Below are 20675 nucleotides of genomic sequence, written 5' to 3'. Positions count from 1 at the left end.
TTCATCCACTACTGAATGAAGTACATCTAAAGCTATTTATAAGCACTTTAAAAACTAAGAAATAAACCTAAAATTTCCTTAAGAAAACCTAAGAAGGAAAACAGTTACTACTGGTTGCTTTTCGGTATTGTTGTACAGTTGTCTTTCCAATCACCCATGCTCTGTGTAAGTTCCTAAACAGCTATACAGTTACCTCATTCATCAATCCATGACTCCATGATCTTGTGCATAACCATTCACAATCACTTGCACACCTTCAACTACCCATAAACTGCATGTCGTAACCGTAAATGCATAACTCTCATTTTCAGCATACACACCACACGTAGCTTTGTAACTTCTTTGGGAATGGAATTGGTGCATGTTCTTACTAACTTCTCATGGATGGCTGCTCATGTGCTTCTCCCACGTTTTCCATACCTGCTACAACCGTAGGTAGCTACGATGTAGCTTCCACGTACTCCTCCTCTAACCTTATGTGTTGTACGATTATTATTTACATTCAATCCATGTTCTTATGTAAACTCCCCACGATGTTTGAAACCACTCATGATGTTGATGGTTGTTGGCCACTTTAACCGTAGATCTTTTCACTTGTACAAACACATAAACGCATATTGTTGCCCGTCATTTCCCACGATTAATTGGATGTATCCTCGTTTTTACTTGACTCGATGCTAGCAGTTCCTTACATTGATTGCATAAGCACTGTCATTTATTTTAACTAAAACTATCCTAGGATGTTCATAAAATTCTAACAAAAGTCTAAACAAAGTTTTAGTAAAGTTATATAAACAAACCCAAAGTCTTTTAAATTTAAACTACCTATTAAAACTAATAATGTCTCTTGAATTTAAATATGTAAAGTCTAAACAAGAAGTGCTTGTTCAGAGACTTGAAAATGGACTTGGACTTGAAGATGAGGGTGGGGCGCCATTACTAACAATAAGATTAGCTTTATTCAAAGCCCTATAATCGACTCAGAACCTCATGACCCTTCTCTTTCTTCTTCACCAATATCACGAGACTCGATAATAGGCTAATTGACGGATGTATGATCCCGGCTCTAAGCATGTCTTGCACCAACCATTCTATATCATTCTTTTGACTATGGGGATGACGGTACGGTCGTACATTAATAGGATCGGTCCCCTCCTTAAGGTTTATGGCATGATCTTGAGCACTTTTGGCTGGTAAGGGAAGTTGCTGCTAGAATATAGCCGAATAAGTGTCAAACAGTGTGGCAGGTATCAATGTCTCCTTTAACCAACTCTCAATACCATTAATCTCTGCCAAAATTCCTTCTCCCTTTCTGCGCAACATCTGAATCATAACTTTCAACGAAATTTTCGACCATTTCAACGAGAGATCACCTACTAACATGGATGTCCTCCCTTGCCACAAAAATTGCATCGTTTGCATCTTCTAGTTTGTTGTTATGGGGCCCAACATTTCGAGCCATTGAATACCCAAGATTAAATCAGAATAACCCTAACTCCAAAGCGAGAAAATCTTGCACTATCTCCAACCTTTGTATTTACAATGTCACCAACCTACAAATGACTTGCCCCACTATTTCCTGCCCATTCCCCAAAACCACGCCAAACTTTTCACATTCTTCACAACGGATCTTGAGCTTCTGGATAGCTTGATTAAAAATCAATTTATTGGTAGCCCCTGGGTCAATCATCACTATCAACTCATTTTCGCCAATATTTCCTAATAATTACATCTTTTTCAGACTTGTAATGCCCCATTGAATTCAATAAGATGTTTATAACGTCCAATTCTTCCTCCTCAATCTCTTCGACGAATACCACGCCACCCGCCTCTTCGTCTGCCTCCGCCACACCTATTAACACATTCATCTCTTTTTTGCTACAAACATGGTTTAAGGACCATTTTCCATTACACTGAAAACATATTCCTTTGGACCTCTTTTCTCAGAATTCCTTATCACTTAACCTTTTTAATCTTTCACTGGCATTGTCGCCTGGGTGTGGTAGGGTAGTCAAGTTCTGGATGAATTTGGTTGGGTTCTAGGGATTTTAGGGTTTGTGATGTAATTGGTTGTCTGAGGGGTATTTTGGTACTTTGGGTGGGCAAGATTTTTTTAGGGGTTAATTAGGTAATTTTGGACTGTAACCTGTCTTCTTCCCAACTAGGTTTGTCCCATCCAATCCATGACATAGCTTGCTTTAGCGTCGCAATTCCGCCTTGACCTTTTCCTTTAATCCTCTCAAGAACGCCCCCAACATCATCATCTCTGCTACTTGCTTCAGGTGAGTCAATCTCTTCACAAACTCATGTCTATACTCCGCTACGGTACCCGTTTGCTCCACCACCATCCACTGCTCATAAAGATCTCTATCCTCAAACGGACGAAAATGTTCCAAAATCAAGTCTTCATGTATTCCCAATGTGTTAATAGTGTTCTTTGATTTTCCCAACTATATACAACATGGCCTCTCCCTTAAAACACACCACCGACGCTTCAACCTTTTCATCTTCACTGAGATTGTAAAAAGAAAAGTATTTTTCAGCCATCAAGATCTAATCATCCGTATCTTCTCCATTAAAAGAGGGTAAATTTAATCTCCTTATCCTCAAATTGGAGCCTCCATGAGAATTCCCCTCATGTGGCGGATGTTGCTGTTCATTCTCCCTTCTACCCATCCAGCCAAGATTCTGTCCTTCGTGAGTTCTTGCTTGCTGATTCCTCCAATTTCCATCAGATTGAGTTCCCATCTCTATTAGTTTGGCATGCCCATCCATCAAAATGGCCAAAGATTGATTAGTACTCTCCTGCTTCCTGGAAAATCTTTCCTTTACGGCCGCCACTTCGACCCTCACTTGATTGGTAAACATCCCTTTCAGTCTTTCCAAATCTTGCTCCATCTGATCAATCTTATGTTGAGGATTTTGGTTCCCCACTGTTGCAAAGGAAACTCAGAATAACTGCTCTGATACTGTTGAGACACACCAAGTCTCTGGTTCCCCCACACACGCACATAAAAGAACAAAGACAAGAATGAATCTTTATATAGAAAGTATTTATATCAAAATATTTTCTCTTCTATTCTTACAACCCAACCTACCATTTTGCCCGCTCAACTGTCTTCTCCTCTTTTCCACTCACGCCTCTGATATGTCTTGAATAAGGTACCCCTTCTGTCTCTGTACCGGGTATGACAAGTTTGTAGAAAAAATATTATGATCATATCGCATAAAAGTAGACTCTAACGTGAGCTTATTTATCAATTTGGACCCTTTATGTTGCATCAAAGCTTAGTTTTGAAAAGTATGAGGCACACTAAGGCACAAGAAATGTGCTCATGTGCGTCTCAGGCGTGCCTTTAGAAATAAACATGTAGTAGAAATATTATATGTTGAGGAAGAGGAACCTTTGTGCTTTCTACTTCCTACACCTCTAATGTCTCCCATGATCCTCTTGGTATGCAGAAAGTCCCATCAAATTTAGTTCTAAAAGGTTAACATTTGGTTTTCAATTAGGTTTCAAGAAACTTTTTTTGCGTTCTATTTTCAAGAGACTTTTTGTGTTTCAAGTTTTTGCGTTTTTAAACTTAAGCATGTAAGTTAGAACTATAAGAACTCTTAGGCTTAGTCAGTAGAAATCTTATGTTTTAAGCAAAATGCAAGTTGCAACATTGTAAGAAGCACCAAGCAAGGAAAGGAGCTAAAAGGGTTACACCACCAAGTCCAACACAAGCCAAGTCAAGCAAGCTTTCCAAGGAACTGAAGTCCTCTTAGCATAACAATGTGGAACAAAAGTCCTGTACTGAAGCAAGAAAGTGGCGGCTAAATAAATGAAGCAAATAACAAAAATTTGGCGGGTATTCAATTGCAATAGGGGCGGTGATTCAAACAGCACCAACAAGGTGATGCAAATGTGTTTGCATCAAGAAAAGATACCAAAGGAGCCACACAAGGCTGCATACGGACCTCAGAGAACAACTCATGGTTTCAGAACAGCACAGCACAGCAGCGAACTAGCGACCAGGCCACCTTGCACGACACGTGGAGACCAAACATACGCATCTAGGACCTAGGCTAAAGTGGAAATGGAATCTTGGTACATGGAACTTCATACCTTGGCCCAAGAACATCACTATACATCATGAATAACCCACTGAAATGAGCCGTGAAGGTCAGCCACTCAGCAGGAAGTACAAATCAGAACAGAACAAAGTTGCAAGCTTGTTCTGACCAGCTGACCTAGCACGCTTTGTCCAGATCGTGTTTCATGGTACCTTGTGCCACCAAGGGTAGAAATGGAATCTCTACACTAGGAACTTGCTATCAAGGTCCTAAAACCACTCTAATAATCAACGTGGAGTCCTAGAGGCTGAGCTGAAGGAGGGCTGCTCAACTGATTTGCAGATCAGAATTTGTTCTAAGTGTTTTTGCTTTCTGTTTCTGTTTTAAGCACTTTGTAAATAGCACGTGTCTTTTTAATGAGGCGTGTGCTAATAGAGCCGTTAAGGTAGTTGAGGACTCTATATAAGGAGGGCCTCACCCATGTAATAAACGTTCAAGTATGTTTCATTTCGATCATTCAATATAGTGAGGTATTTCAGAAAAGTGTTTTTCTGTTTTCTTCTTCGAAGTTGGAGGCAACTTCATCAAAGGTTACGGAGTATCCTTTGATCCTTGGAGTGTTAAGAGTTGTGGAGCAGCCTTGATACTTTAAGGAAACCTCGAGTGCAAGGTCTGGAAGGCTTTGTACATATCAGTTTTGTGTCGATCATAGGGGAGCGTCACAGGTGATCAACATCAGAAAATCAAGAACGGAGTTCTTGTTTCTGTTTGTGGTTGTTTCGTGTTCTTTTCATGATCATTTCGTAGTATTGTTTGTAGTAATCATTAAAGCTTCTGCGCAACATTCTTCCTTGCATAACCAAGGCCTTAATCAGCCCCGGTTACGCATCAACTTGGTATCAGAGCACGGTTCACGAAGGGGACAAGGTACGCACAGAGGAACCATTGTTCAGATTCTGTCAGTTTTTGGGGTTTGAAACTTGATCGTTTTGGAGGACCGTTTGAGGTTATTTTTCAAAACTTTTTTTGCACAATATTGTTCATTGAGTTGGTGAATTTTTGGCGTTGGAATTATTGGATTTGGTGGAGTATTGAAGGAGATATGCATGATTCGTTACAGACTGCGCACCATTGATCAGTTCTGTACATGTGTGGTAAGTTGTCTTCGAAAACCTATCAAGATTCTTTCCTTTGGCCTTCATTTTCCATCACATTATCAATTAACATCCTATATTCATCAAAACACATCGTGTGTGCATTTTTTCTTACGTTTCATAGGCTTCTTGATTGACCCATTTCAGTGTTGTTTTGAAAAAGTACAGGGGGGTTCATTTTTTTGTGTCTTCTGTATTTTCTTCATTTCTCTTTCATTTTTGAGTCCTTTTCATTTTTTCTTTTTTTCACATTGATTCATTTTGAGTCTAGTTTTTGGTGAGTCTTGTTGTGTAGTCAGTGGGGTTGTGGAAAAAAAGATGCGCAAGTGTTTTTGACCAAAGGTCACAGAGTCAATTCAGACTTTATGTGTGTAGTGAAATTTGATTTGTGATCAAACCACACAATATTTTTGAGTAATTTCAATTCTGAGTGTTTGTAGACATCTTTAGCTGTGTTGTCACCAATTTTCATCAGTATTGGAGTTGCTTTGATTGGGTTCACAGTAGTGAAAGTGGAGCACACAGATTCTGAAATTGTGCTGATTGGTTCTGTTTGTGTTCTGTTTTGTGCACACAAAAAATTCCCAAACCTCGTGTCTTTTTCTTTCTTTATTTCACGCTTTATTGAGTCTAAAAGATGAAATCATCAAAGTTAAACATGGACGAGCTTGTAGCATTTGATGAACTAGATCATGCATTAGAGGATAAAATCAAGCTACAATCATTGGAGGATGAGGAAGCCTATCTTGAACATTTAAAGGCAATTTATGTACAACTTGGGTATTGGGTGCTAATTGATGATTTGCAGGAACAATTGAGGAATGTTTGGAGACAAATATATGAATTAAAAAGGGAAATGTGGTGTTCTTATGGAAAGAGAACATTTCAACAAACCTTGCAAAAGCATTATGGTGACTCAAAATTGGTGATTGTTCATGAGTATGATCCTTATGTTAAGCCGCCTTGGGTTAAAGTTGAGATCATTCCCAAGCATGTTGAAGAACAAACATCATTGACTCTTTCTCATGATGATATTCAAGAACCAAAGGGTGATATTGCTCCTAAGCAAGAGGAACTTGACTTGTATGCAAATGTGATTCCTATCTATGATGAATATCCAGAATCAGATTGTGAAGAGTTTGTTGAAGCATCTTGTAAAGAGATTTTTGAGACCCTTGAAAAAGTGGTTGAAATACCTTGTATTGAGAACCTTGAAGATCTTAAGGAGGGGGTTGAGACATCTTGTGATGATTTGCGTTGTACTAGTCAAGAGGTATTACATGTGACCAATGTTCATGCAAGTTTTGTAGATGATTCACAAATAGAGCCAGCAAAGAAGCATGAGTATCTTATTGATGATTTTGTTGAATATGTTCATGTTAGTACGTTTGTGGAGTTTAACCCTACAAAAATTCGAGGTCGAATTTTTTCTAAGAAGGGGGGAATGATACAAGTTAATTATGGTCTAGGTAATACAAGCAAGCTAATCTTCTTGGTAAGCTTGTTTAACATATGGGTATGGTTGATTATGCAAGTAAAGGCAAGATCATTCATGCTTACATGTGTGATGATCATGGGGAACTTGGTAAATTTGTTATGAGCAGTTTGTTTTGGGTCTGTGCAACAACACACAGCAATAGCTCAGTATGTGTGTGCACAGAACATCGGGCCATCACAGCAAGCCAGCAGTAGGTGTCCTGATTTAGATCACAAGCAGGAGGATCATTACAGTAGTCCAGCACAGCAGCAAATAGTAGCAGATGCATTGTTCAGTAAACAGTAGTTCAATAACAATTCAGCAGCAACACAGATCAAGTGTATTGGGCGTTAGTTCAGCAAGCCATGGAGTACTTAGAATTGAGGACAATTCTTTTCAAAGAGGGAGGAATTGATGCAAATGTGTTTGCATCAAGAAAAGATACCAAAGGAGCCACACAAGGCTGCATACGGACCTCAGAGAACAACTCATGGTTTCAGAACAGCACAGCAGTGAACTAGCGACCAGGCCACCTTGCACGACACGTGGAGACCAAACATACGCATCTAGGACCTAGGCTAAAGTGGAAATGAAATCTTGGTACATGGAACTTCATACCTTGGCCCAAGAACATCACTATACATCATGAATAACCCACTGAAATGAGCCGTGAAGGTCAGCCACTCAGCAGGAAGTACAAATCAGAACAGAACAAAGTTGCAAGCTTGTTCTGACCAGCTGACCTAGCACGCTTTGTCCAGATCGTGTTTCATGGTACCTTGTGCCACCAAGGGTAGAAATGGAATCTCTACACTAGGAACTTGCTATCAAGGTCCTAAAACCACTCTAATAATCAACGTGGACTCCTAGAGGCTGAGCTGAAGGAGGGCTGCTCGACTGATTTGCAGATCAGAATTTGTTCTAAGTGTTTTTGCTTTCTGTTTCTGTTTTAAGCACTTTGTAAATAGCACGTGTCTTTTTAATGAGGCGTGTGCTAATAGAGCCGTTAAGGTAGTTGAGGACTCTATATAAGGAGGGCCTCACCCATGTAATAAACGTTCAAGTATGTTTCATTTTGATCATTCAATATAGTGAGGTATTTCAGAAAAGTGTTTTTCTGTTTTCTTCTTCGAAGTTGGAGGCAACTTCATCAAAGGTTACGGAGTATCCTTTGATCCTTGGAGTGTTAAGAGTTGTGGAGCAGCCTTGATACTTTAAGGAAACCTCGAGTGCAAGGTCTGGAAGGCTTTGTACATATCAGTTTTGTGTCGATCATAGGGGAGCGTCACAGGTGATCAACATCAGAAAATCAAGAACGGAGTTCTTGGTTCTGTTTGTGGTTGTTTCGTGTTCTTTTCATGATCATTTCGTAGTATTGTTTGTAGTAATCATTAAAGATTCTGCACAACATTTTTCCTTGCATAACCAAGGCCTTAATCAGCCCCGGTTACGCATCACAAGGCAAGATAGTGATCATGGGGGCGGCTGTGCGGTGAAATTAAGACATGGAGCATTCATGCAAGTAGTGGGTAAAAGGAGTTACTTGACCGTTTATGGGAAGTTATGTAAAGCGGTTATACAATGAGGAGTGGGGAGTTTACAAGTCATACATGGAAGTTATGCAAATTATCGATTGTGGCGGTTGCTAAGGAGTTGTGCAAGTTGAACATATGGCAAGGAAGTTGAATGCATGGGAAGTTATACTAGGAAACGTGAAAACATGGAGGAGGTTCTAGAGAGCTGAATTCAGTTCCATTTATACAAGAAAAGCGATTGCAAAGGCCAAGTCATTGATCCTTATGATTTATAACTAAATTTCTGAAATTCTTTGGAGTTACAGCATCATAAATAGCTTAGTTTGCATTCAAATTGAGATAGTTAAAGTTATATACGAAATTCTGAACTTTGTTCAAAAATAATGTCTTACTTTGAGTTCTTGGGTTAGAATTCGATTAAGAAAGTTTCTATGCTTTGTAAGTTTAAGTGCCTTGCATGTGTTTTTAGAAGCCTCTAACTTCTTAGCGTGATGTGTAGGTATCTCTAAAACTTAAAGATGCCTAAATATCTTCTTATACTGTCATTTGAATCGATTCCTATTTGACTTTAATTGTGGTGAAATTTTGTATCAATTAGTTTCACCTAAAATTTAATATCATAATCATTTCCTTTCTAATACATCCCAATATTCATCATACATATTATTCAAAGTATCATAAACAACATTAAAATCAGTTTCCAACCTCAACATTCTAACCCTTGCATTCTATCATTTTCTCTTTTTGTTTGACCTTATATGCAACCTCGAATCTCGAGCTTACATACAGCATGGTGACATGAATAGTCCAAGTGACATTAGTTTGGTTAAGTCCCAACTCCCAACCCTTAAACATTGTAGAAAGTTTAGAGAAGGCAATCAAGCAATGATACCTGCACTAGAAAGTCTGGAAACTTCAGCTTCAGCATGAGTTTTAAAACTCTCTTTACTTCCATGCACGTATTGATTGAGACGATCTTTCAATGTTTGCGCAAGCTTCTCTTCCCTCTCCTTCTGAATAACCTTTCATAATTACATATTCTAGAAAGTTAGCAAAGGTAAAAGCAAAAATGATAACAAAAAATCAAGCAAAAGGCTAATTGCACTCACAAGCAAATTTTATAAGAGAGTAATAAATTGACAATGCTCACAATTCTTAAGTCAACTATGAAGAGACAAATAAACTACCATTGAGTTAGTAAGTGAGACATTTTCATGCGTCCAAATACACTATGGGTTTATTTGGCAAATGGGAATTGAAATTAAGAGATTTTGGAGTGAGACTTGAGCTGAGACTTTGAGTAGGACTCGAAAAAAACTATATATCTTTATTTGGTAGATGAAAGTTACAAATTTTCCATTAGTCTCTCAATTTTTCTTTACCTCCAATAATAGCAAATATATCCTTTCCCTATTTTATCAAGTCTGAACCTCAGATACTACCATCTTCTTAAGATTTTTAAAAGGACTTTCCCTTCCATATTCTCATCCCTCGTCTTAATCGAATTCTCAATCCCCTCAAACAAACAAGAAAGTCGAAGTCCTAATCCTAATCCAACTCCTCATCCCAAATTCCTTTCAAAAAATACCCCTAAAGTTTTTAATGTAAATTTCTTTTAAAAGAAAAGTTCTATTAATAAAGAAACAAAGTCATACATCAATCGAATGAAGAATCCCAAACACAAATAGAAATAACTACAAGCTCACACATCCATAGAAAATGCTCTTTCAAAGTTCTCATATTCATATCCATGGTGCAAAAACAAGGTCGTACTGTATCGTATCGGCCACATCGTAAAGGTTTTTAAATTTACCGAACCGATATTACCCGTATCGTAAAGGTATAAAAAACGGGTTTTAGATCGTTCAAGCGATATTTCATAGTTTAGGCCGAAATTTGGTGATACGATAACCGCGTCAACACTGTTCCCGTATTACCATGTCCGTTACCACAACCGCGACCAGTATCGTGTTTTTGCATCATGTTCATATCTAACCATATAACCATAAAATGGTAAGTGAGCAAATGACCAACATCATTTTTTTAAGATCACTTCATCAGTAATATCTTCTAGATATCTACATGAATATAGAGTTAGGCTATGTCCGATATGAATTATTTGAAGTAATATGATTTACTATATGTATATAAATCTACTCAAACCTTTTTAAACTTCTAGCCCTTGCGTGAACTTATTAGCTTTAACTTGAAATACGTGAGAGATTCGCTTTACCAAAACTCACAAGCCCTTATTTGAACTTGTTTTTCAGATAGACAAGAGCATTAACATACCTAGAAAACCGAAGTCACATACACTAACCCTTCTCTTCAGCTAAACCAAATTCATCTTCCCCAAAACCAAACCTAGAAAACCGAAATCGACAATTTCCTTTGAGTGAGAAAGAAATGCATGAAAAGAGGTTCCAAATGCTGTGTTTCAAATGTGACGAAAAGTAGTCCTTCAACCATATCCGTAAAAACAAAGAGCTTAGGTTGGTATTGGTTGATGATGATGAAGAAGTTGACAATAAGGAAATAGTGGAAAAAGAAGAGCCCCACACTAAAACAGAGGATCCCATGGCAGGCATATCATTACAATCACTGATCTGATTTACAAAGCCTAAAACAATGAAATTGGAAGGAAGAATTGCAGAAGGAAGATATTAGTTTGGATCGATTCAGGCGCTACAGCAATTTTGTTTCTACTCTCGTAGCCTGACAATAAGGGCTTGAGATTTCACCATCTAAAACTTTTGGGGTTGCCTTAGGTACGGGTTCAAAAATTTTTGGTGGCGAAATTTGTAAAGGAGCGTTGTTGGTTTGCAAGGGATTGAGATGTCTGACCAATTTTTTTTCCCTAGAACTCGAAAGTTTGGATATTATTTTTAAGGGTTCAAAGGTTGGATAAATTGGGGAATGTAACAGTGAATTGGAAAACCCAAACTATGCATTTTGAGTGGGAAGGCTGGGGAGTCACATTAATGGGAACCAATCTCTTAAATGTTCTAAAATATCACTGAAAACAATAGAACGTTATGAGCTAAGGCGAATGGAGTCTTAGATGAGTGCAATGGGTTGAGTTAAACGGTTACCAACACCCCCATACATATACCCGACTTCTTAGCCAATATTCTAAATAGATACCCCCAGGTTACTCGGCCAATTTTACAACTACCTCCCATTCGTGCCCAAGATCATGCCATTGTACTCAAGGAGAGAAGTGATCCCATGAGTATTCGACCTTATCGATACCCATATGTGCAGAAGAAAAAAATAGAACGACTAGTACAGGACATGTTGAAGATGGGTATTATTCAACCATCTACCAATTTGTTTGCTAGTCCAGTACTCCTAGTAAAGAAACGGTATTATTCAACTTTCTATCTCAAGTTGAATAATTTTGATGTAGTTTTTTATCATCCTTAGTAGTTGTTAACACTCTCAAAGTTAAATCATGTTTTAAATAAACAAAAACTTTTAAGTTGTATGGGTTTAATTTAGAGGGTGTTACAATAATTTTTTATTTTCTCCTATCTCTTTTCCCTCTTTAATTATACTTTAATTAAAACACCATAGTTAAAGCTCCTATTAACAATACTTTGAGTGACCTATCACTTCAACAACATACACTTCAGCGATTCATAAATGCTCCCTCTCAAAGGTAAAAGCAGGAGATACCGTATGTACTTCACCTCCTAGATCCTTCGGCTTGATTCGGAAGGTTGCAAAAGCTTTGGTTTCTGCTGCATTAGGCAACCGACCAATAGGGATAGTGTCCTCTACAATCATAAATTTAATAGTAGGGGAAATTCGAGTTACATCAGAGATGGTTAAAATTAAATGCCACGCCCTTATGAATGGTTTACGCAGCAAGTTGGTAATGATTTTCTTTAATTAGCATATTTTTTATGCTAGCTCTCAAACTCGTTACAAACTAGTGATTTTATGACGAAATGACCATGTTATCTCCATGTCTAAGGCCTTCCCTTTTCGCAACAATTTTGCTTAAAAAATAACACTATTTTGAACTTTTCAGCCTTATATGGTTGGGATATAGGCTTGGCATTATTGTTGTAGTATGGTCCTTCAAGGTGAGGTATGATCCACTCAATAATGTATACAAAGATTCAATACAATGAGGCATTAGAAAAGGAGCATAATAAGATGGTAGCGGCCAAGAAGCTTTGACGCATGAATTGTTGAGATGGATGTACGGACATACACTAAGATAAGATAAAGGATAGAGTGAAGAATGGAGTCCATTGACTTGGGCATGTGTGACAATGACCTCCTATCTATGTAATTTGAGAGATTTCCATGCACGAAGGTTACAAAAAGCTAAATGGGAAAAAAGATGACCCATATGCAAGGGTAAAGAAGGATATGTCAGTTGAATACCAAGTAGCCCATGTTTAAATGAACAAAAAAGGAAGGTTTTGTCGATGATCTCATGGTTTAATTTGATTCACTTCATGTAATCGAACTCAGCGTTTTGGTATTTGGCATCATTAAAACATAAAATTAATAAAAGTGTTGGCTATAGAGGATCTATGGTACCCGTAGTCAATATTACTATGTCCTTGTGTTCGACTGGGCTATTTTGTGAAACATTCCCAACATTTGAGTGTCCTAGGTATCCTATCCATGTCCGAGTGTCATGAGTACATGAAGTGAAGTGAATAGTCCAAGCAGATTGTAGTTTTTTTTTGATTTGGTATTGGAGCACAAAGACATAATTTATACTGACTCCTTATCACAACATGTAAAGTTGTCATTTTAAATCTTTAAGATGTCCTCTTGAAAAAATGAGGTTACTTTTTTTTAAAGAATCCTACTATCATGGCATATAAATCTTCTTTAAATCCAACATTTTACCCTAACCCAAAACTTCATACCAAACAGCACCAGCTCCCAACAAATTACATAAAGGGCAACTAATAACTCCAAACCAGTACGCCTTCCACATACTAAAGCGTACTAGTGACAGATATCTTCCTTGTTTCCCTCTAGTACATGAGTTTGCAACACAGAATATGTCTAAGCTTGAATTTAACCAGTACAATGCAAAATTTCTTTTTTATTATTCAAAACTATAAATCCTAATACAAGAAAAAAGTCCAAGTTATGACAAGCTCCAAGTGACCACCATTCATTTTGACTCTAAAAAGAAGTTGAAGATCTTAAGCAAAGGAAAAAAGTGCAACAGTAAAATGCATCCTTATGTTGCTTGAAAAAATTGTCATAACTTGTAACACTGCTTACAAACATTTTCCAAAAAGAACACAGCTCCACAAATAATACTATTGTTATTGATATTGTATAACTAAAAATGCAATAATGGCAATGAAAAATCCACCATCTCACATCTAATCATAAAAAATTAAAACAGGAGACCACATTCATAATTCCTAGACCAAATTTGGACATGCATACAAAAAAATGCAAAACATAATTTCTACGGTACCGGAAAATCATTGTCCAATATCTATCGGAATGTCACCAGCATAGACACCAATGGAAATAATAGGATTCTAAACATACCTTCATCTTTTCCTGCAACTTCCTAGTATCCAACTCCTCTCCGTCAGTGAAAAGGTCCATTGAAGCCATTGATGCCATGGCTGGTTGGCCTATGTATTCTTCAAAAAGCTCACTTCCAAAAAGCATCGCAAAAATTGCAGCGGGGTCTATGATTGCCTCACTGGAATTGGATTGTATCACATAATGAAAAGTTTCAAAAAAATAAGTACAATGATAACATTAACCAAAAGCTTCAAAAGAAAGCTGGAAAACTCCTAAATGTTAACCATGTTAGACACCGACAAACAATTTTACCAAATCCACTACAAACGAGCACAACTAAGATGGATGGAAGAGAATGACAAGACCTATAAGATATGTAAAAGCATTATACATTTGGGGGGGGAGGAACGGGAATATCATGTACTAACAAAAAGAACTATCTTCAGGGTTCTACTTGTTCCTTTAAAATTTAAGGTTCCTCTTACAGTTATTACATAACAAATTCCAAGGAGACTTTTAACATGATTACAAAGCAATATAAGGAGAAATAATTTTTCACCCTATTCTTATAACCAAACCTAATAATAATAATAATTTCACTCACATAATTACAATGGTTTTTCTCATAATCAAACTTAGTAATAGTACAACATTTATGCCAAAGCCTTAATCTCAACATATTATGTTATAGCGACTCGTATCACTATCAACCACAAGGGGATCGACAATGAATGTTAGACTTCTCACATGTCCCACTATATACAAGGCAACGAATCAACAGAAGCAAGCCCTGATTTTAGGGTTTTTATGAAGCGTTAGAAGCAAGTCTGAAATTTCATGAGGCATACCAAGATTATTTAGTGCCTCAATTTGTGCTTCCAAAAATGCTTCATGTCCACGTGTTCAAGGCACAAAATACTAATGCGTTGCATCTTGTCGTGCCGTTTAAAACTAAGATTAGATCCCTATTTACTAGAATTATGAGCTCAAATCTTTTACATGAAATAGGTGTGTTTCCATTAGAAGGATCAGTTACGTGTGTTTTGGTTCTCATGGTGAGTGCAATGCAACAGATCAAGTTTGAAGGCAATGGGAGGAACAAATGGAAAAATTTATTGCATGCTATCTTGTATAAGTACTCCTTGCGGAATTGTGAACGAGGCAGCATTAATTAAATTTTCAAGACTAATCATCAATCATGAGTTTTCATGTGAAATAGTTTATACTCATGCTACTTAATTTAATTTCAATGTGACAAAAAAGGCTTCATTTTCCTCATAACCTTTCTTTAGAAAAACCTAATCTTGTTAAATGTCGTTCATTCATTTATTCATGTATGATGTAACATCGTTGTCAAAAATGAAAAGAGCATCTTTAGTGTATGAATGCTCTTCTCTAAGTCCCACGTCCTTCAATTCTAATTAAAGAGTTATTTTTCTAGAAATAAACATATATATGTTATGCAACGCATTTCCTATGCCACAAGTTCCATATTCAAATATCAAGCTATGCTCAATGAACTCAGATGCAAGTACTTCTAGGGTTTCTCTCCTCTCTTTTCCAAGGGCAAAAGACTGTGCAACACAAAGGATCCAACACATAACCTTTCATCATGGTACAAAAATACGATGATGGTCGTGGTTGTGGTAACAAACACTAGTAATATTGTAACGAGGGTGATGCGGTTATCATATCACCAAATTTTGGCCAAAAACATGAAATATCGATTGAAACGACCTAAAACACGATTTTTTTACAACATTACGATACGAGAAATATCGGTTTGGTAAATGTGAAAACCTTGATGATACGAACGATATGATACGATACTATACGACCTTGTTTTTGCACTATGCCAATCATGTACTAGGATCTACGTCGAGATATTTGATTATGGTATGTTGGAAAATCTAACACATTATAGAGTTAAAAGATTTTAGCTCTCTATTGCAATTATTTATCCTTGAGTACTTTTTATCTACGAGAAAAGACAAATCGATATCAGATACAGCAACAATATGTAAAAATTGAAGACAAATGGTCCACAAGATAAAAAAGAAAAACACGTTGATCAATAAACATAGAAAAAATATGTAATATAAAATGCATTAGAAAGACATCAATATGATGTTACTAATGTGAGGTGCCATAATTCATGCTTTCTTAACTTCTAAAAAATCACCTGAGATATGCCAACAAGAATTATCAACGAGCCTGCGATTATGATTTTTTATACTTCATGCATGCAAGCAAGAAAGTATAATGCTTATGCAAATGGTTATTGGAATAAAAAGAGGGCAAAAAAAACTAACGTAGATATTCCAGATTTTCCGTTTGCATCATAAGCTTGACGTTGTGTTGGGTCACTCAATACCTGGTAAGCCTCTCCCAGTACCTGAAAACTTTTGATGCATAAGTCTACAGAACTATTGTCCGCAAAGACCATCTACACAACAGACCCAGTCACCAAAAGATAATGAAATGCTAGTCCTATTAAACCCACAAGTTTATTGTAGATATAAAATTTATTTATGTTAATTATTCGGTATGAGCTTCCCAATTTCCTTACTGACCATTAGTATTAGCTCTTTTCTTGATCTATATAGCTTCTTGTGCTCGAACAAGCTGTCTGGAATTTTATTTTCTTTCGAACTTCATTCTTTGTTTGAGTCTGAAGCCTTTACTCTTGTCTGTTAGGCATTAGCTAATTTTTAAAAAGCCACTCCCTTAAGTCCAAAATAGTCTAGAATATATTTGTGAAGTTTATCTTACAATTGGACATAAGCACAAAGACAAGACATTTATAGATAGGATTTTTAACCAAAAACAACCCTTGAGCAACATCCTTAGTCTCATAACCACTAGAAAATCTTTCAAAGATCCCCCCTAAGTTAAACGTATTGCCATAATCGATTAATCGCACTTCATTACTATTCTTAATATTGATTTCAATCTAAATCAATCAACCCTTTAATCATCCTAAGCCCAACATCCCTCACCAAAATAACCGTGTAATACCCATAAATTTGACCAAAAATTATTTCAACATAAATAATATAGTAATTTAGAAATTTTATTAGATTATTTAAATTTGAAGTTTTAAATTTAATCAACAAAAGAATAATTTTTTTTCCTTTCCTCCATTGATGTATTATATCAAAACAAAAGCACAAGAACCCTAAGAAACTAAATTAATAGCGGCAAAACTGAAAGGTTTATTTTCATAAACAAAATTCACGATTTCTCCATCGATGCTGAGTTCAACACCCATTAATGGTAATTTTTTCTTTTCTTTTTCTCTATTTATCTCTTTCTTTTCCTTTTCTTTTCTCCTCCCTGTTCTCTTCTCTATTCTACTTTCTCTCCATTTTTTTTGATATTTGATTGCATTTTAAGGCTGAGATTAAAACGACTACTGGACGATCCAGATTGCATCCCCGATCAATCCAGATCGCGAATGACCCACGATTGGGATTGAACAATAAAATTTCTTGAAAGATAAAATTTTCTTTACTTTACTTTACTCTTCATCTTATCACTTTCCACATGATTCTATCACCCCAACCAAATAATTTTCCTTTTATTTTGTTTCATATTATTAATTTTTTTCCATTTTGTCTTAATCCTATTAACTATTTCTAGTTTCTTTACATCTAACTTTCAATAACTTTATTTGTAGTACTATCTCAGACCGAATTATTTAATCAAACTTTCTCTTTGAGTATTTAAAATCATGATGAAAATATTACGATTTAATACGAATGCAGTTTAATTCATAAAAGATGTATTTTTTGGGTATTTGGGTTACTTTTATTTTTATAGACGGAGATTTCGTGAACCCAATTATTAAGAGTACTGATAGGTAATTTTTAATGTCCATCCCATTAGGATCCTGTTAGAATATTATGTGCTATGTTAATTATGTTAATATAGTTTATTTGGAGACGGGCGATTTTATTAATACTTATGCTATGTGAATTATTAGTACTACTAGTGATATTGTTATATTTATAATGCTAATAAATACTTAAATTGGGTTGGGATTTGTTTATGTATTAAAGGAATTTAAGAAATAAAATATTATGAGGATGAATTGAATTCATATAAAATGAGGTTGAAATGAATATATCAAAGTTGAGGTAAATTCATGAATTGAATTAGTCAATTGATACAAGTATGATAAAATTCCAAATGGGGCTAATAATCAAATTTTAATTAATACAAATAAATATCACGTATGGTCACATAAATAAATGAGGAAGTGATGAACAGTTCAACAGTTAGCTTGCATGTTATGATTTTTTGTTGTCGTAACTTGTGGTCCAACTAGGAAAATTTAATTGATTAATAATATAGTCTTACTACTGACTTGTGGTCCAAGCACGAGCGGGCGAGCAAATTAATAGACTGCAATTTTAGCATGGTTCAATTTCATCTGAATGACAATCTCAAATATATATAAGGATTATAAGCATTATTGTTACTAAATTACTTTATGGATGTTATTATCCTGGGAGTTAACTAAGTGATATGTAATTATGTACTTTTAAACTTCTAAATTATTTTAAAAATTATTTTATAAATTATTATTTTACGTGATGGAGTTAGAATTACTCAGTTTTTTTGACTTTAGAGAATACAAACTATATATACAAGGCAGAAAAATAGAATTGATGCACAATTTGTAGTAGTATCTAACATGATTTTCTCCATTATCTACTAGAAGCAACAAGGTACTTTCCAAGGAAATTTTCATGCCATCCATCTTATAAAAAAAAAAAAAAGATTAAAGTATGTGCCAAAGCTTCAAAGTCAATAATGTTTGAATCTTTAATTGTTTTTGGTCCATAATGAGACATCAAATGTCATACCCATGTCGAAGTTTCAAACAAAGATACATGATGCTAGAACAACAAGTGCACATATCATATATTCTTGTGTGAAAAAAAAAAAGAAAGCTAATAGGCATCATAGTAGAAAACTTGCCTGAAATTTATGAGCTGCAAGAGGATCATTTGGATTCTTATCTGGATGAACTTGTCGCGCCTATATGCCATACACACATGATTCAAAAAAATTTAGTAAACAAAGAAAGAAGGAAAAAAAATAATGCTTTTATCCAGAAAAATGAAGGGGCAAAGATGAGAAGAGAGAAAAAATGGTAATTAAGAGTCCCTCTGATAAAGTACTCAGAAACACTAACTTAGATTTTAGGCCTTATCTAGTTCATCTTAATTCACTAAATTGATTTCATATTGAACTCAATTTTACTCAACCCAACTTATTTTTGCACAGTACTTAGTATTATGTGATTTTGTGACCATATTATTCCTATCTTATTTTTCCTCAAACCATGTCATCAACAATTTGAAATGACATTGAGCCAGCAGTTTTAGATTCAAATTGGCTATGATAACAATGGCGGGCACGAATTTATCGATAAGTGATGCATAAAAGTTCATTCTATGCTCTTTGGAAAGTGTACATGTCAACAATTCAATATCGATGCGGTGGGAATAAAGAATCCACAATCAACACAAAAAACAAAGAAGGGACACTAAATTTGGAAAGTAAGTGAATGAGAGCATAAAGAAGAATTTAAATTCCAAAACCCCATGTTTCAGAATGCTTAAGAATAGAAGATTGTTAACACAGAAGAGCGAAAGCGAATAAGGGAGAAATTGAATTGTAAGAAATTTGCTTTGGGCAAGAAAGGATATGATTGTTGGTTTCAAAATTTGAAAATGACAAGGATTGTTAGTCATTATCTAATTCTAAACTTAAGCTATTTTTAAACTAAAGGTGAAAATTGGCCCAAATCCAAATTCATATTTTTTGATTTGACTAACACATGATTTGGATCAATGTTAAATTTCCAAATGAAATGAATGTTTGGTGTTTCCAAACACGTTGTTAATGTATTGCCATGGATATTGGGATTTGGTATGATAATTTCTACAGCCTAAAGAATTGATTACTTCTACCAATTAATTTGTTAAATTAACTTCATATGACCAGTAATCAATCACCAACAATGACAACAACAAATCAATCAAACTAAACAAAATTGAAATCTAAAGCACAGAACAGAACCTGGGATTTAAGATTGAATCGAAATGAAAAACGAGTAGCGAGTACCTTAACATAGTAGGCTTTTTTAATCTGAGCTTCAGTGGCAGTGGGACTAACCCCAAGTACATCATAATACTCGGTCTCCTTCACCATTGAAACCTCCTCCTTCCTTCAACTCTGAAGATGAATATGGACAATTTGTGTATTCAAATCAATCGCACTACAATAGCCCTTTTCTTTACAAAGTAGACCCGAACCTGGAACTCGACCCAACCAAATGAGTTCGGATATATACCAAGTCTTTCTTGTGCACTATTTGCAGTATTGTTTTCTCTCTCTTACGCGGCTTCTGTTTTTGACCCCCTTTTTACTTTGTTTTTATTTTCTTAATTAATCTGCTTTTTATTTTAGATGCTTCCTTTGCGTTTCATTTGGCTCCATTAGGCATGGCCACGGTCCGGGTTGGTCCGGTTCCGTTCCGGTTCCATTCCGTTCCGGTTCTACCCGGTTCCGGTTCCATTTGGAACCTGTCGCGAACGGTTCCGGTTCCGGTTCCGGTTCCGGGCGGTTCCAAACGGTTCCTTGGCGGTTCATGAGGCGGTTCCGGCGGTTTCAACTCACGGGACGGGCGGGTCGGACCATCGGTTCCATTTTTATTTTTTCTTTAAATATTTATATAATAAAAAAATACTATAATATCGCGGACGTACCTTTGATGATTACTTGATTATTAGCGAAATTCATTGCATGTCAAGTTGTCATCGTTATTGAAATATTTACTAAAAAGAATGAAAAAAATAAATTAATAAGAAACGAATCAATGATAATGTCGATAAAGATGATTAATAAAAAAAG

General features: G+C 35.9%; 1 protein-coding gene across 1 annotated transcript in view; it reads right to left on the bottom strand.

Annotated features, from left to right (window-relative positions):
• The window catches only part of LOC130799025 (chaperone protein dnaJ 10-like), a 34120-nt gene extending 13941 nt beyond the window's left edge, over window positions 1-20179 (bottom strand). Inside the window, exons 1-5 of the mRNA XM_057662134.1 lie at window positions 19887-20179; window positions 18735-18794; window positions 16061-16143; window positions 13767-13926; window positions 9118-9247 (exon numbers count right to left, since the gene is read on the bottom strand). Coding sequence (XP_057518117.1) covers window positions 9118-9247; window positions 13767-13926; window positions 16061-16143; window positions 18735-18794; window positions 19887-19973 — 520 coding nt within the window. The 5' untranslated portion in view covers window positions 19974-20179. The remainder of the gene's footprint in view (window positions 1-9117; window positions 9248-13766; window positions 13927-16060; window positions 16144-18734; window positions 18795-19886) is intronic.
• Between the last annotated feature and the right edge of the window lie 496 nt (window positions 20180-20675).

Source organism: Amaranthus tricolor, chromosome 13, assembly GCF_026212465.1.
Source record: "Amaranthus tricolor cultivar Red isolate AtriRed21 chromosome 13, ASM2621246v1, whole genome shotgun sequence".
NCBI lineage: Eukaryota > Viridiplantae > Streptophyta > Magnoliopsida > Caryophyllales > Amaranthaceae > Amaranthus > Amaranthus tricolor.
This window is presented reverse-complemented; position numbering and strand designations above follow the sequence as displayed.